This window comes from Trachurus trachurus (genome assembly GCF_905171665.1).
Source record: "Trachurus trachurus genome assembly, chromosome: 9".
Lineage (NCBI taxonomy): Eukaryota > Metazoa > Chordata > Actinopteri > Carangiformes > Carangidae > Trachurus > Trachurus trachurus.
This window is the reverse complement of record NC_139895.1, coordinates 34617452-34633983: the sequence shown is the minus strand read 5'-3', so window position 1 is coordinate 34633983 and position 16532 is coordinate 34617452. Positions and strand designations below refer to the sequence as shown.

The 16532-nt window shown below is 44.0% G+C and overlaps 2 protein-coding genes across 7 annotated transcripts in view; both read left to right on the top strand.

Moving 5' to 3' along the window:
• Positions 1–6307, top strand: part of cux2b (cut-like homeobox 2b) — a 102468-nt gene extending 96161 nt beyond the window's left edge. For all 4 annotated transcript variants that reach the window (XM_083979314.1, XM_083979313.1, XM_083979316.1 and 1 more), the window contains exons 19-22: positions 3–308; positions 1050–1238; positions 1333–1609; positions 2398–6307. In XM_083979314.1, the coding sequence (XP_083835440.1) occupies positions 3–308; positions 1050–1238; positions 1333–1609; positions 2398–3211 (1586 nt within the window). In that variant the 3' untranslated portion in view covers positions 3212–6307. The remainder of the gene's footprint in view (positions 1–2; positions 309–1049; positions 1239–1332; positions 1610–2397) is intronic.
• A 401-nt stretch (positions 6308–6708) lies between these two features.
• The window catches only part of mtmr3 (myotubularin related protein 3), a 29813-nt gene continuing 19989 nt past the window's right edge, over positions 6709–16532 (top strand). For 2 of the 3 annotated variants that reach the window (XM_083978256.1, XM_083978255.1), the window contains exons 1-5: positions 6709–6891; positions 8874–8949; positions 10973–11029; positions 12241–12330; positions 13480–13596. In XM_083978256.1, the coding sequence (XP_083834382.1) occupies positions 11027–11029; positions 12241–12330; positions 13480–13596 (210 nt within the window). In that variant the 5' untranslated portion in view covers positions 6709–6891; positions 8874–8949; positions 10973–11026. Of the gene's footprint in view, positions 6892–8873; positions 8950–10972; positions 11030–12240; positions 12331–13479; positions 13597–15930; positions 15952–16532 lie in introns of all 3 variants that reach the window. The other variant, XM_083978254.1, reaches the window with a different exon arrangement.

Here is a 16532-nt window from a genome sequence, read left to right as displayed (position 1 = left end):
AGATAAAAGCCCAGTGACCGCCCACTCCTCACCCTCGCCACCCCCCAGCCCGGCAGAAAGCCACTCAAGTCCTCTGGCCGAGCCTGTCAGCCTCTCCCTGGAGAGCAGCAAAGAGAACCAGCAGCCCGAGGGCCTCGGCCTGGGGCTGCCCCCACATCCAGAGGGGGGGAAGTCCACCCCCAGCCTCATGGCCCTGCATCAGCCCACAACCCCGCTGGGCATCCAGGAGCTGGTGGCCATGTCCCCCGAGCTGGACACATACGCCATCACCAAGAAGGTCAAGGAGGTGCTAACAGACAACAACCTAGGTGAGTTAAAGTTCACAGTGTGGAGGCTGAGCGCACACTTATGAAAACAGACACAACTCCTACACACTAATTCTCATTCACAGATAAGTTATTAGCAGGAGAGCTTTAAAAACAATGTTGCAAAAGCAGTGAAATAGAATTTAGACAATTAAATAACACAGGAAAATGAATAGGAAACAACTCCAAGGTCCATACATTAGGCTTATATAAATTTAAAGGTCCAGTGTGTAATATGTGGGTAAAACCGTGACATCTACATTCAGATTCTAGTTTGCAGTTCTCACTCGCTCACACTCACTCCTCCCGTCGGCAAAGTGACAGTGGCCTCTAAACCATTTTACGATATGTCTGCTGTTTCCTACTCCTTCGTCTTCGTTGGTTTATTTACGAACGTGAAACTCGTGAAACGTACTCTCTGACTGGCTGGATTTTCCATTTGGGCTGCCGTACAAACATGGCGGCGCAAGATGGCGACACTCTCTAAAGCAAAACCCTTGCTATATGTATATAAACAAAGAATTATAAGGCTAAGAAAACCAAACAAATTTTATTTTATAGCAATTATACACTTATACAAATATATTCATGGGTAGTATATTCAGATTTTGCCAATAAACCTTAAATGAATATTACACACACTTTAATCATGCACTTATTTTATATTATATGCATGTGTTTGTGTCTGTCCACTGTCCCTCAGGTTGTGGCATGTTGTTATGGAGTGTTTTTGTGTCTTCACAGGCCAGCGTCTCTTTGGAGAAACCATCCTGGGCCTGACTCAAGGCTCTGTGTCAGACCTGCTCTCCAGGCCCAAACCTTGGCACAAACTGAGCCTGAAGGGCAGGGAGCCGTTTGTCCGCATGCAGCTGTGGCTCAATGATCCCCACAATGTCGACAAGCTGAGGGCTATGAAGAAGATGGAGAAGAAAGGTGAGTGTAGTAAAGATATCTTGAAGTACGAGTTTGAGAAATCGTCTGTGTTTTTGTGGCTCCTTCACACCAAATGTCACTGTCTTCTCTCCAGCCTATCTGAAAAGGAGGTACGGGCTGCTGAGCACCGGCTCGGACAGCGACTCGCCCAGTACTCGCTCCGAGTGTGTGAGTCCCGCCTTGGTCTCGCTGGACCTGTGCCCCTACAGCCAGGTGAAGAAGCCTCGGGTGGTGCTGGGAGCCGAGGAGAAGGAGGCCCTGAGGAAGGCCTACCTGCTGGAGCCCTACCCCTCTCAGAACACCATCGAGATGCTGGCCTCCCAGCTCAACCTCAAAACCAACACCGTCATCAACTGGTTCCACAACTACAGGCCAGTGCACTGACCTTTGTGTTATTACTTTTGTGCATGCACTTTTAAAGAGATAGTTCAACATTTTGGCAAATTGGCCCATATCCATAATCCCTACAGTCACAGCAATAGGTTCATTACCTTTAATTATCGGTGCATGTTGTTCTGAGATCAGCGGGGCAGAGACGCGAGCTGCTCATCAAATACCCAATCCAACAACTCCAAAACGCTTGTGGACAAGTTGTGACCTGCACATTCACCACGCTATGAAATAATCATGTATAATTATGTAACATTACGACACACGAAGCAAATACTACTTGCGCTTTTGAAATCACTCCTTCCAGCAGCTGTGTCGGGAATGTAGTTCTGGCTACGCATTTGCCTCGAAAACAACTCTGTCTCCTAACGTTAACGTACATGATTATCTCATAGCGTGGTGAATATGCAGGTCACAACTTGTCCACCAGAGCGTTTTGGAGTTGTTGGATTGTGTTTTTGATGAGTTTTGAGGGCCAGGGAACCTGTACCATTCACCTCCATTGTGTTCACTGAGCAGCTTGCGTCTCTGCACCGCTGATCTCAAAACAACATGCACCGATAATTAAAGGTACTGAACCTACCTTTGTGACGATAGGCTAATTTGAAGTATTATGACGATAGGCTAATTTGCAAAAATGTTGAACTACCCCTTTAAGCTGTGACTGAACGCTGGAACTGTAAATAGGAAAAGTAAACTTATACTGTAAGTCCTGACATTGAGTGTTTGCATTTAAGTGCCTGTCTGACAAGCAAGTGTCTGTGTGCAGGTCCAGGATGCGACGGGAGGTGCTGATGGAGGGTCTGCCAGACAATGACACAGACGCTGAGCACCACAGCTACTCACCCTCAGTGACGCGGAGCCCCCACTCTGATGCAGAGGAGAGGAGGCTGCAGAAGCCCTCAGGACACATCCACTCCAGCCTTCCTCTTAACGCCAACACCGCACTGCCTCATGTCAAACAGGAGGCAGTAGACAGGGAGGACGAGGGGGAGGAGGGGAAGGAGGGCTCCGTCAAACAGTCAAGAGTTCAGTGTTTTTCCACAGCGGTACAATTCCCACCGATGAAAACCGAGCACGAGGACTCCATCGCCGGCTGTCGCGAGAGCCACTTGGCCGGCCAGGGCCTGAGGCACGACGAGGGGATGAGCAGCCAAGCTCAGGGGCTCTACCCTGGTGCCGTCTCCATAGACGGACCCCAAAGAGCCGGTCAGTCCAGGCACGAGGGGGAAGACGCGGGAAAGTCGCCCGTGGATCCGGTCAGCTTCAAGGCCTCATCAGAGCCCTGCCGCAGCAGCCTGGAAGTCTCCCTGAACTCCCCCTCCGCTGCATCCTCGCCCGGCCTCATGATGTCAGTGTCGCCCGTACCTTCTTCCTCCGCTCCCATCTCGCCCTCGCTGCCCAACCCGCCCTCGACGAGCACCAATCACAGCCTGGACCCTAATCAGCTCCCTCCCTTCCAGGGCCCCAAACTTAACAGAAGCACTCAGAGACGCAATGAGAAAATGGCCAACCTCAATAACATCATCCACAGGTTAGAGAGAGCAGCCAATCGAGAAGAAACACTGGAATGGGAGTTTTAATCGCCCCCCCCCTCCCCCCCTCGTTACTTGTATCTAGTCCTGATGACCCTCGTGGCACACAGGAGCGTCTCAGATAGAATCTTCCTGAAGACTTTGAATGGAGCCTGGCTCCTTGAAGGCCTGTCCTCTCAGACTGATGATAACTCATAGGAAACAGGAACACAGAGCTAAACACATGGCTGAATTCCCTGCAAGAACTAAAAAGTTGAAAAAAAAAAAGGTTTATAAATGTGTATTTGTTTTTTGTTTTTGATAATGCATACTACTTTGAAATATATGTGACAGCATTAGCTGTTGTTTTACCTTTTGGACTTGACATGAAGACTTTTGCAGCTATGGTGTCATAAAATGTACACTGAAGTTCTGTAGATTGCCACTGGGTGAGATTAAAAAAAGACCCCTGTCTTAAGCCATTAAAAGCACTATAACTATTTGAAAAGAGACATTGACCAAATTTGCTACTTTTTGAATAGCAATTTTTCAGATTTTGTCTGTAAGACTGGACAGTTTAAGTCAAGTAACATGAAATCCTAATACTGACTGAGGGATAGTCCTTTAAGACTCTAAATATTCAACATCTTGTATGTACTTAGTTTCTTGGTGATATGTTTTGAAATATTTGTAACTCACACGTATAAAATGTGGTTGTACATGTTATAGAATTGTCTGCAATAGCCTTCTCTAAACCTGATGTAGCATGGTACTCACCTGACCCTGTTATCCTCTGTAGTTAGTCACCTGTGATTATACTTGAGCGAAAACAAGAGAAAAAAAGTTGAAAACCCTGCAAAAAATAAGAAAAAAGTAAACGTTAAATCTAATAAGTAGAGTACTTTTAGTGTTTTGTTTTCTTTTTATTTCGAATAATCCTTGAGGTTTACAGTTTAGGGCCCTTGTGCTTTTTGGTAGTAAGTGAAACATTCACTACACATGAGCACAGTTTACACAATTTCTTTCAGACTTACCTCTCTGACCCTCTAAAGGCACTGGTTCTCAGACTGTAACGGGCCAAGACACAGGACACCTGGTTTACCTCAGATTATGTTGATGCACATCATGCTATGACCATGCGTTTCATTCTTATACATGAACATGACCACACTTGTTTGAATCAATGGAGGGAGAGGACTTGTGTCAGACGTGCAGAGATCAAACACGAGTTCAAAAGGAGTGAAAATCTGTCTTTTACAAAGAAAATGCTGCTGTTTGAACAGATAATGATTCCTGTGTATTGTGCTCCTCCTGACCTGATTGGGTGCACTTCCTCAAAATGAGTCAAGTACTGTAGCTTGAATAATGTGTATTTGACCAGACACCTCAAAAGCTCTATGTACTAGGCTGGTGATCAGCTGGGCTGTTGGATAAGAAAACGGCTGCCAAGGTTGACACTTGATACACAGTATGACCTCTCGTATGAATCGACATGAAAACATTCAATCTGTAATTATGCTATATTCAAGGACACAAAAAGCTACAGGTACCCCTTCATATTATCTTTGACCACTTGTGTATTGTGTCTGTAGAAGTTTCTTTGTCATGCTTGCAAGATGTTCTTTATGTATTTTGCCTCTATTTTATACTCAGAACAGTTAACTAGATATTCAATACCTCGTGTATGAACTACTTACGGCACTTAGATTTTGATAATTGTGAGGACTCAAGAAAATTTCAAATATCAACATTATCCTAACTTAGTGTCCACAGTCTTTGCCTTTACTGTATCGTTGAAGTTGGTAGTAAACACTTGCACATGTCTACATAGTTCAGAGGACTTGGATTGTATTATGTAGAGATATATATTACACATTTACTAAAAAAAAAATATCTTACATTCTTGGAACAAAATGTGCTGATTATATTGAAATAGAGTGTACAGATTTAATAAACCAAACCCATTCAAGCCAGTTCTGGTCTGGCAAGCTTGCCCACGTTTTAGACCTTCTCTCAGGGTAGTCTTGCTTTTTAAAGCTTTACTGAAACAGTTGCTCTCATCAGTGGTGGTGACTATGATAAACATTATGTGGTGTAGAGAATGACTCCATTATATATTAGATGGGCCTGCGGAAGTTGTTAAGTAAATGGGGAATTGCAACTTTCACAGAAAGCAATGGTTTGGTGGAGAATTGTTGTTTTGTGATTCATTACACAGACATGTCAAAGTACAGTGTAGATTGGAACTACCAGGATGAGGCTAATTAAATGGGTTGCATTTTTGAGATCTCTCTAAAATACTGTTCTTGTTTTCTCTCAGAGCCACTGAAGATTTTCTCTCTCTGGTTTTCGTACCACCATTTTTTGTGCATAATATACTGTATGATTAGAAGTGACATTTCTTCCATTGAAATTTCATTGTCTTTCATGGTAACATGGGCATATGATTGCAAAACAAATGTATTTAGCCAGACCATTATCTCTTCATGTAAAGTTCATCTCATGTTTTTGCATGCAAAACCATCCTGGTCACATGACAAGGGGATAGACTGCGTTTTTGTGTTGTTGTTCTCGCACAGGGACATTGACTCAGCACTTAAACTCTTTTTACATTTAGTGAAGTCCATGCATGATGCAGCTGTTAAATCTGGCTCTCACAAAGCCATCATGAATCCATTCAAATCAGAACCCCCAAAAGGACACAGTAAGCATTACTTCCAGGAAAATATTTAAATCAAGGTTATTTTGTGCCATATCGTATGCCTCATGCATTATCCTCACAGGAGAAATGTCCTGTGGTTATGTGTGATCTAAGAGGGGTGTGGGGCTTTTTAGTCATCAGGTTCAGAAAAAAAGCAGAGCTTTTTGTAACAGTAGCCCTACACTAGATGGTTTTATTTTGTAATTGACATTTGTCACTAAATAATGAGGTAATTGGTCAGCAGAAATTTGAATGGTTGCATTCAGAGTTGATAAATAAGCATTTTGCAATCTGACGCTGAGGGTTTGTCAAATAGAAAATATTTCATTTGCAAGTCAGCTGTGAGCCAATAAAGAGAAGTGTCCTGCAGGCTTAAATATCTGTCTGAAGCCTCACATGTCAGGCTATTAAATGTTAAAGAGTGGACAAAAGTATGCCAAGCGTCTTGGAATTGAATTTGCATATGTAAGCCATCATTCAATACATAATTGTTTAAGACCCTGCTGTGTCGTGTGTTTATTTCTTTATGGTGAGGATGGAATGACCACCCATAGGTACATGAACACAGTGCTGATTAATGCATGCAAACAAATTCATAAACGTACTGTAGGCCTATTGTGTTTTGTCTAAATCGAGAAACAGTGTGTTATATCCTTAACTATCTGCAGCACTAAGTCGTTTTCACAGTTTGCTTCATTAGCAGCTTTTCGACCACTCGTGTCCATTATATTCAGTAATTATATCAGTTATTTGGACAGCCTACAGCACACAGTGTTTACATGGTAGTACCGCGTGGTGTGTACCGAGCCCCTCCCCCCGCGCCGGAGTACCGTCCTGACGCAATGACGTCACGTGTCACGTAGGTTGTTGGGCTGGAGAATTTCGCTGCGATGGCGACGACGGCTCTCTGCTGGAAAGGGACGCAGTGAAGCTGGCCTCGGCTCGGATATGACTCATGTTTATTTGACCGAGGTGTGTTTGCTGCTCAGTAATTGCACGGGCTTCGGATGAATCTTCGGCTCCTTACTTCTCCGCGCTCCTTTGCCTGGTGAGTCCGCCGGCTGTGGTCGTTCCTCGGTGTGTTTTGACAGAGGCCTCCTTTCTGGGGTCCGCCCTCCATCTCATAACAACAAAAACACAGAGCGGCGCTAGCTCATCCGGCTAATGTGAGCTAGCCGCTACACTGGCTGCTGGACAGCGTTGCCGCTACTAATAACAAACAACGAAATACCGTGAGAATGCAACACAGCAGCACCATAGTTATAATGTAATGTTGATGTCTGCTGCTTGCTGTCCAAATATCCTCTCTGAGCTCAGCGCTAGGACGCCAGCATTACTTTATCGACGTGTTATTCTTGATTAACTATTAACGTTAGCTAGCTGCAGGAAAATCTAGCTCAACGTTACCCAGAGAGGAGGAATAGTTGCTGTAACAGCACCTAGCTGCTCACTTTTGTCTATTGACATGAGTAGTTTTATCAGACCAACCTGTCTGAATAACTGACGTGGTAGCTTCTCACTTCTTGCTCGGCTCGGATGGTTTCACCACAGTTGTTAACATTATGAGCTTTTAGCTTGTTAGCATTCATTGTAAGACTACGGTTCAGACCTGTTTTTGGTTCTGGTTTCGCATAGCCATGGCTTATTTTGAGCTGCCCACGTCACATTCATGTAGGTAACGAAAATGATTATCGACCTTTTACTTACGTTTTAATGGCAAAGAGAAACCATGGCCCAAACTTTCAGCTAGCTGACTATTTAATTTTTCAGACACGACATATATGCTTTTATGTGATCCTTAATCCTTCAGTGTGATTGTTATGTTCACCGCTGCTATCCCGCGGCCGACTCAGCCGAGCTGTCTGTCTGTCAGTCATGCAGGCCGTCCTCTCAGCCGGTTTTCCTGTCGGAAGCTAGCTGGTAACAGTTAAGAGATCCAGGCTATTTGCCCGATATTGTTGCCCCCCTGTGATGCATGGTGGCCGGTCACGGGATAGGAGTAACGTTAAGGCTCTAAGGGGCTTAGCCTTCCTTGTGTGACTCTGAACTAAGAGCCAGACTGAGCCGTGGCCACGGGTCATGAGCCTGCTGCGGTAAACAGAGCCGTGTGCGTGTGGCAGATATGCTTTATCAGGGAGCACAGGCAGCAAAAAGCTGGACTGCTCGGCCAGTGAGGTAATGACCTCCCCCTCGCTGCCCCCTGCCTCTCTCTACGACCAGGCGGTGCTCAGGGCCTCTGCTGCAGGTGGAGCAGTGGGATTTCTGTCATCTCTCTGACCCACGGCATCTTAAATGTGTTTGAGAAGGTGTGTTGAGGTCCTGAGCAGCTCATTCACTGACCTTCTCAGATCAGATTTCAGGCTCTGCAAGAGAAGCTGACCTTTACCACTATTTGTGGGCCTGTACTCTGATAGATCTGGCGTAGGTGCCTTGTTTTGAAGAGAGATGTTTGGCTTTATTGCTTAACACCATCATAGTTAAACATTATTCAAACAAAAGCTTGATCTGCTTGTGTTCTTGATGAATGACATATTCACAATCTACTGTACACTTAGCAGAAAATGAATACCACTCTCTAGCCAAGTGCTGTGAAATATCCCTACTATATGTGTGCCTAACCAAATTTTTGGGCAGGTAACCACTCTGGTTTGACCTGCCATTCCTTCATATGGCTCATATTAACCTCAAAATGTGGCAGCAACGGTTTCGGTTTAAAATGATTCATGGTATATTTCTCAGGGATGACCACCTCACATGACTGGACCATGTCTTTATGCTGGTGAGACTGTTTAGTACTTTAAGATCCAGCTGCCTTTCCCCCCCATTCCACTACTGAGTTTAAGTGGTATCTCTGAGCTCACATGCAAGCCACTGTGACCACCAGTACAGCTATATTTGCCAGGGAATCAAAAGAGCTTCTGTAGCTTGAATGTCTCAGTGAAAAAGTCTGCTGTTTGTAAAATAGAGACACGTTTATAAGGCAAAGCTTTTGCTCATTATTCACTTGCATGTTTGCTTTAATTTCCACAGAATTCCATGTCTTATGTGTGAGAGTTTCCAAACAGGATCACCAGGACTGTTCATCTTCCGTTACTGATTGTCTGTGGTAAGTCTAAATTATGTGTTGCATTACTATTTTTACGTGACATTTTTAGGCATGTACTTTTTTTCTTTGAATGTGTGGCCACCAGTACATTAGTCCCTCTTTACTAAATGTAATGGAACTAATTGACTACCAGCTTTACTGAAGGCCATGGGCCAGCTGCCTGTCACTGGCGCAGTCTTCCCTTACAGTGCCATTTCATGTAGAATAGATTTTCTATTGAACATTTTGAACATGGCTGAATGGGGCTCACAGTCTCCTGGTCAGTTATGGGCTTCACTTAGTTGTTGTTGTCTCGACACATTCCCTGAGAAGGCATTCACAAATCCTGAAGCTTACATCACAAACACTGTTTGTCCAGGCGTGTTGTTTTTCTTCAACACTCCAACACACGCTCTGAAAATTATTGCAGAAAAGTGGGATGCTAGTGGGTTGTATCATTTCAGTGATGATAGATACAACTCAGCATTTCCTCTTTTAAAGGGACAACGAGGAGTTTCTATTTGGTTATAAAAAAGTCTCATGTTAATGTGGATGAATCTACGCTACCCACACTTGTTAATGGCTCCATTTTCGATAAATATATCGTTTTGTCTCTATCGTTATTTTGTTATTTTAATTAAAGCAGATATCAGCTTCACGGCCGTTTCGGCTAATGCTGCGTTCAAGGCAGGCTTTTGAAACCGTAAGTTACAGCTTCAAGTCACAACTACGACTTGGTAGCGTTCCAGGTAACCCGTAGCTCGTGTTTTTACCATCCTGTTGTCTGTGAAAGTTCCCTATAACGGCCACTCGTAACTTCCGACCCGTGAACTCGTACCAGATCGAACTGGTATGACTTCACAGGAAGGAAAAACACAAAGTACGAGTTTCTTTGAACGCACCATGAGTTAGCAGCCCCCGCCCTTGTCAGGCATCAATTGGTCCTCGTGCTACGTCACCACATTCACGCGCATCCCTTGGCTGCACACACAGCCCTTCATGCCGTTCTCTCTCCTCATTGGATAACACTTGTATCCCACAAGGAAAATTTTCTCCTCGGGTTACAGCAGAGCAGAGTGACGGAGAGACTCGTGTTTAGGCTGAAATACTTCATGTAAGTGATTGCTGACGGAAAATAGGACTATTTAGGACTTATATTAACAAAAACATTCCACTGATATCTGCTTTAATGGTGGAAATGCTGGGTGAGCCGACCAGCGTTTCTTTACTTTCGGTTTCGCGGACGCTGTGCGCGCGGAGGCTCATTGTAAATGTAGTATGAAAACACTTCGCTTTCCAAAACTCCTCATTGTCCCTTTAATGTGAGCATTTGGAGGAAAAAAAAACAGAATTACAATACTTAAGTGATTAACAGGCCTATCATTTAAGTATATTTTGGGGCATTACGCAAGAGTGGACAGTAGAGAGATGGGGAATGATACTCATCAAAGGTCTATGGCTGGAGCTGAACGGGGACATTAAAGAGTGAGGTTTCCTGGTTGGTGCTTTAACCCCTCAGCCACTGGGATGCCCTGATAAACTTGTGATTTAAAACATACAATACAACCTCGTCCTCCTCCAAAGAACAATTATTGAATTCTTAAAACCGAAAGACATCAAGTTTCAAGCAAACTGATGTTTTGTCAGATAAAGCGGGGACCTGCTGATTGGAATTGCTGAACCCTGAAGACCTATTGACTGAATTTAAAAGAAAGGTCGTTAATATCGACGCTCTCCAATGTAAGTTTTGTTAACAAAAATCAGTTAAACAGTACTGACCTGAGAGCAGTGCTGGTTACTTAACTTGGCCAGAATTCTTTGACAACAATTTGATGTTTTTTTAATTATAAATTCTGTGTCTAAAAAGGTCGCTCTCTACTCAACAATAATGAACACAATTTCTGGCTGCACAATATCTCACCCCAGGCTGGAGGACAAAAAAGTAGATCCTAGTTTGAGTTGTGTGGTTAACAAGTGTTTCATAATGTCTCAAAGATTACATCTATAATTTAAATGCATTATGTCTGTTTGTCTTGTTGTACAGACTGGTCCAGGCCGGAGTTCCTTGTTGGGTGACCCGCACTCCTTCACAGGGGCCATGGTAAAGTACCACTACCATCGCTTTATGAATGCTCTGGAGAGTAGCTGCTGTCAGTCTGGTGTCCTGTGTGCAGTCTGCAGAATCGGAAACTCTCCATTGATTTTCAGTGTTAATCAGGCCTGTTTACCAGGAAGCCCTCGCTAACACCAGCTGTAACAGTGTCAAAGGTCGTCCAAGGCTGCTGCCTAAGCAGGACAGCTTTCACATTTCATTGCAGAAAGTTGTGTTTTACTGTTGCATCGTGACATAACTGGTGGATTGAGTGTGAGTTGTTTGTTTTTTTTTGCTCCTGGCATGCTGCTGCATGGTGGCTGCCCCCTGGCTGGCCCCCAGCACACTGCTCCTCCAGCCGTGGCGACTCTGTGTGTCAGCTCGGCTAATGCTGAGCCAGCATCCCACAGGATGTGCTGCCACTGTCCGTTATCTGCCATCTCTTTCGACCACCTTAATCTTTCTTTGCACAGCGTTCAGACTAAATTCTGCTCCTGACCAAACACGGGCCATAGATTCGCGTCGATCTCCGTCACCACAAGGCCAGGCAATTTTTTCCACCAGTTTGCCCTTGAGGAAAAATCCCTGACTCTGCCTGTGTATCCGTGTCTGGCATTCCCCACTGATAGGCATCCTCTGTGAAATGAGTTCATCCTGGACGAGACCACTGTGACCTCAAACGTTTGGTCTCAAAGAAAGCCTACAGACGGCCGATAAAAACCTAAGAATTAGAAATAACTGTTATGTTTTGTCAAGGTCTTGCAGATAATTTACTATGTCTATTTGCAGTTATGAAGGACTGCATGTTATTGACATTTTTAATACCATCGCTCGTGGTACACGGGCTGATAATGGTGAATTACGTATTACAGTGTGGGTGGGAAAGATAAGACAGTCACACACACCAGTAAATGCTGCCCTGACAAGTCTGTTTTAAATCATCTCTGTCACAATTGGGCTTGTGCAGAGACGTTGGCTTGTGACACTTCTACTGTTTCCAAATAATGTGAGAGGAGGCAAGGGAAAAAAACAATTCACTGACACTTACACACATTTTCCCCCAAAAAACGACTACCATAGTGGTCTTGTGCACCTTTTAATCCCTCAGGTAACATATGCAGAGCAGCTTTGTGGTCAAAGCTGTGAGTGCTTGTATCACTGTACGTGAGTGTGTGACCGACTCAAGCTCTGTAAATAGTTAATGGGCCTTTTCTCTGCAGGAGGAGGAGGGGCAGCATAGCTTGGAGTGCATCCAGGCCAATCAGATCTTCCCCAAGAAGTCCCCCGTCCTGGAGGAGGAAAACATGCAGGTGAGGAAGCGGCTGGCCTCACTGCTTATCTCTGTGCTGACAGTTATGTGTAAATATGTGACCCAGTCAGTTACATAACCACCCTGATTCTCGTGACTTCCTTTCACTTTTGAAAAGTGTCAGAAGTCAAGTGAGGTCTGATTCTGAATCCCTATAAATGAGCTAGAAATAAAGTTTTTGTCATGAAAAATCAGAATGAGAGAGGACTTTCAGTTTTTGCTCAGACAAGCTGCAGGTCAGAGCTGGCTGTTAGCCAGCTGGTCATTCCAGGTATTTACGTTGTATGACTAGTTGTGTCGTCGTCTGTTTAGTGCTGGTACGTTCTTTCAGCTGGCGACTGGTATTTAAAGTGGTAGTTGTGTAACTTGGAAAGTTTCCATTTCATCAGTTGGTGATGTGCATTGCAGCGACTGCTGCAGCCCATGGAAACAGACATTTTTGTGTGTCCGAGACCTGACCAGAGAAAACAAATCAGAAAGGTGGTTGAGCTCCTGGGTCCTTTCAGTGGTTCTCAAACTTTTTTACATCAAGGACTCCTAAATTGACACAAATAAGACCACAGACCCCCATTGGGCAAAAATTTTAAGCAAACACCAGAAATACGCAAACATCTGAGACTGAAGAATGTTACTTTTTTAGTCAATGTACGTTCAAATTAGGGCCAATGGCGTCTTTTTTGGATAGATTATAGAGAAATTTCTAGAAAAAAGTGGTAAAATTTCTCCCAAAAAGTTAAAAAAAAATATTCCAGAAAAAGCGGTAAAACTCAAAAAAAAATTCTAGAGCAAAGTGGTAAGATTTCTTTTAAAAAAAAGTTTAAATTGTGGTAAAATTTCAAGAAAAGTTGGGGACTCCCTTGAACCCACTCAAGGACCCGTGGGGGGCCCCAGAACCCACTTTGAGAACCATTGCTTTACACAGTTCAGTTATTCATGGGAAGTTTTTTTGCGCAAAAGGAGAGATTATAGTTATGAGTCAGATCACCTGCAGGAGTGAAACACTATATTTGACCTGGGTGCCGTAGTAAAAGTGCTCAACATGTTGATACAAGTTGCAAAATAGTCTAGTGAAATACCAGCCTCATCACTGCCGCTCTTTGTAACTCTGTAGTTAGTCTGACATCTTTTTTTTATCACCCGCTGTTGCTAGGTGCCCTTTCCTGAGCTGCATGGGGAGTTCACAGAGTACGTTGGGAGAGCAGAGGACGCCATCATCGCGATGTCCAACTACCGCCTACACATCAAGTTCAAAGAGTCAGTTGTCAACGTAAGTATCTTTGAAAAGTGACCGATGAGCTTCAAGATCAGACAATCTCTTTCACGCTGCTCGAAATAACTGGAGAATGAGCTCTATTGTCTCCACTCGAGGCCGTGTGAATCTATTAATGTTTTGTGAATGGGCAGAGCTGGGGCCATTGTGCCAGCGCTGTGGTGACCAGGCCATTCAGAGTTGATCTGCACTGGCAGCAGTGCCGCGTGACTCTTCATCACTTGTGTTTCTACACTTGCCCGCCCCGCATTGCTTTCTCTCCGCACTTGTTGTTGCTATGGTTCCAGTGATTCCAGAGGGGATCCATAATAGTGGCGCCCTCTCTCTCACTGTCCCTTTTCAGCACATTAGGAGAGACTGGGTTTGTGACAAAGTGCGGCCACTTTCTAAAAAACAGTCTCATGTGCCTTAGTGGAGATTCACTGGACTATGTGTTGAACAGTTCTTATCTCCTGCTGTGAGACGAGCTCCTTGTTGCAACACATAAACAACTAAATACAAAATAAATATCCTACACATTTGTACATATGTATTCAACATATTGTGGACTCTGTTATATGCAGTGAGAATCTCACAGTCTGCCTACCTGCAAATCTTTAAATGTTTTTTCGGTAACACTTTATAATAAGTAGCATTAGTTAAAGCAGAAGTAAGTGATATATTTGTGTTAATATAAGTCTTAAATAGTTATATCTTCCGACAGCAATCACTTACATAGAGTGTTTGGACTGAAACATGGGTCTCTCAGTCCCTCTGCTCTGCTCTGAGCCGAAGAGAAAACATTTATCGTATCCTACAGTTTTTATCCAATGAGGAGAGAGAACGGCATGCAGGGCTGTGTGTGCAGCCAAGGAACGCCGTGAATGTGGCGACGTAGGGACGAGGACTGTTATGGTGCGTTCAAGGAAACTCGTATTTTTCCGACCGTGAAGTGGTACCAGTTCGATCTGGTACGAGTTCACCGGTCGGAAGTTACGAGTGGCCGTTATAGTGACTTTCACCGGTAAAACAGGTCGGAAAAACACGAGTGGGTTGCCTGAAACGCTACAAAGTCGTAAGTTGTGACTTGAAGCTGTAATTTACGATTTCAAAAGCCTGCCTGGAACGCAGCATTAGCGAAAACGACCGGACCACTTACTTCTGCTTTAAGCATTAATAAATACTGAATTCTTCATTTATAATGCATGGATACTCATTAGTATGTAGTTTAGTGCTTATCAATGATAAGTAAAACATTTTTAACTGTGTTTATAAACTACATACTAATGAGTATTCATGTCTTATAAATGATGAATTCAGTATATAAAGCTTAACTAATGCTTAATAGTGTGTATTTCTTATAAAGTGTTACCGTTTTTTTCATCATGAAATTGTTCTCTCACTGCCACTTAAACGAATATAAAATCCCACTGCTCTGGTGCAGACATGACAACAGGAAAGTTGTGCAATGACAAATCATGTGCTGCAGGAAAACGCTTCTGTTTGTATCATTTCCTTCTCTCAAACATTATCATCAATACCAGTGCAGGTAACAGTCAATAATGTTATCGTAACGGATACGTCTGCTTCTGTTCTGTATGTTTGTTGCCTAGAAACAACGATAAATTGATCATATCGAGTATGGTCTGTTGAGCAAGACACTGATCAATATGTCTACTGTTGTGTATTTGGAGTCAGCACATACTGCTGAGAACACTCTGTACTGCACATTATAGACATGTTTACACCTGTTAAGCCTTTTAGAAAGTAAAAGTATGTATTTGTGAAATGTTTCAAAGATGTAAGTAGGAATATTCAGAGGGAAGCAGAATTTTTTGAGTAGCCGGCTGAGTTAAGCAACATTCAAATCTGGGACCTGTGGCGTGTAACCAAAGGTCATGTATGATAAAAAAAAAAAGCAAATAGCTTTTTCTGTGGTTCTGGTGAGTGCGTCCATCGGTGTTTCCTGTTGCTACTGGCCGCCCCGTCACGTGTAGCTGGGCTTAATTGGAGCCTCAATGAGCCTCCGGTTCTCTGTGCTCACATCAGACAGAGCCAACATTCTCCTCACACACATTTTGGACGTGTTGACAAGTTATTTGCATCACATGGCGGAGTCGTCAGAGCTCACAAACCAGGGGAGGGGAGGTGCTGGAAAAGAGCGAGAGGCTGTTAACAAGCAGCTCAGGAATTTTGATGGTGGCCAGATTAGGGAATGTAGATTAGAGGGCAGGAATTAAGTTGGAGCGGCAGGATGCTCCAACATCCGGAAATATATCGCGGCGGCAAAAGTAGCTCCGACTCCGACGTGCATCATGTTCATTGTTGTTCTCTCTGTTTTGTTTTGGATAGAGTTGTTGTTGTGAGGTGTCAGTAAGTACCCGGCGGAGCTGCACGGTGTGGAGTGGCCGACTGTATCGTTTGTGTGTGTAATTTGTTTGTGCCTGTCTGTGACCCATCTGATGATGGAGGAGTAGACTCCTGCTTGTTCACCCCGTTTAACACCAGGTGCCGGATTAACGTAGACGGGATGAAAAAAATACGTGTGGTGGTGGGGAATCTGTTCGCACAAAGCATTCAAGCTGTCAATCCTTTAACACATGAAGAAAATCTCTCCATCACTGTCATCGCACTAATGTATTGGGAGCTTGACCCGCCGCTGATGACTGGATGTCGATGGTGCATGGTTCTGCTCCGTGTGTGAACAGCTGTTTGAGCCACACCTTTTTTTTTTATGTAAGCCCACCGTGCTGCTGGAAAGTTCTCTTACTGTAGCTAATTAACAGAGCTTAGTCAAAAGCAGCACAGGTATTTCCCTGCAGCATTCAAAATACGCTCCTAAGTCACATGCACGTGACAGTTCTGCACTTTGCATGTAGTTTGCCTGTATTTGATAAGACAGTGGCTCCGGGCCCAGAGGGAAAAGCAGATACAAGCTCTTCAGGATCAAGTGT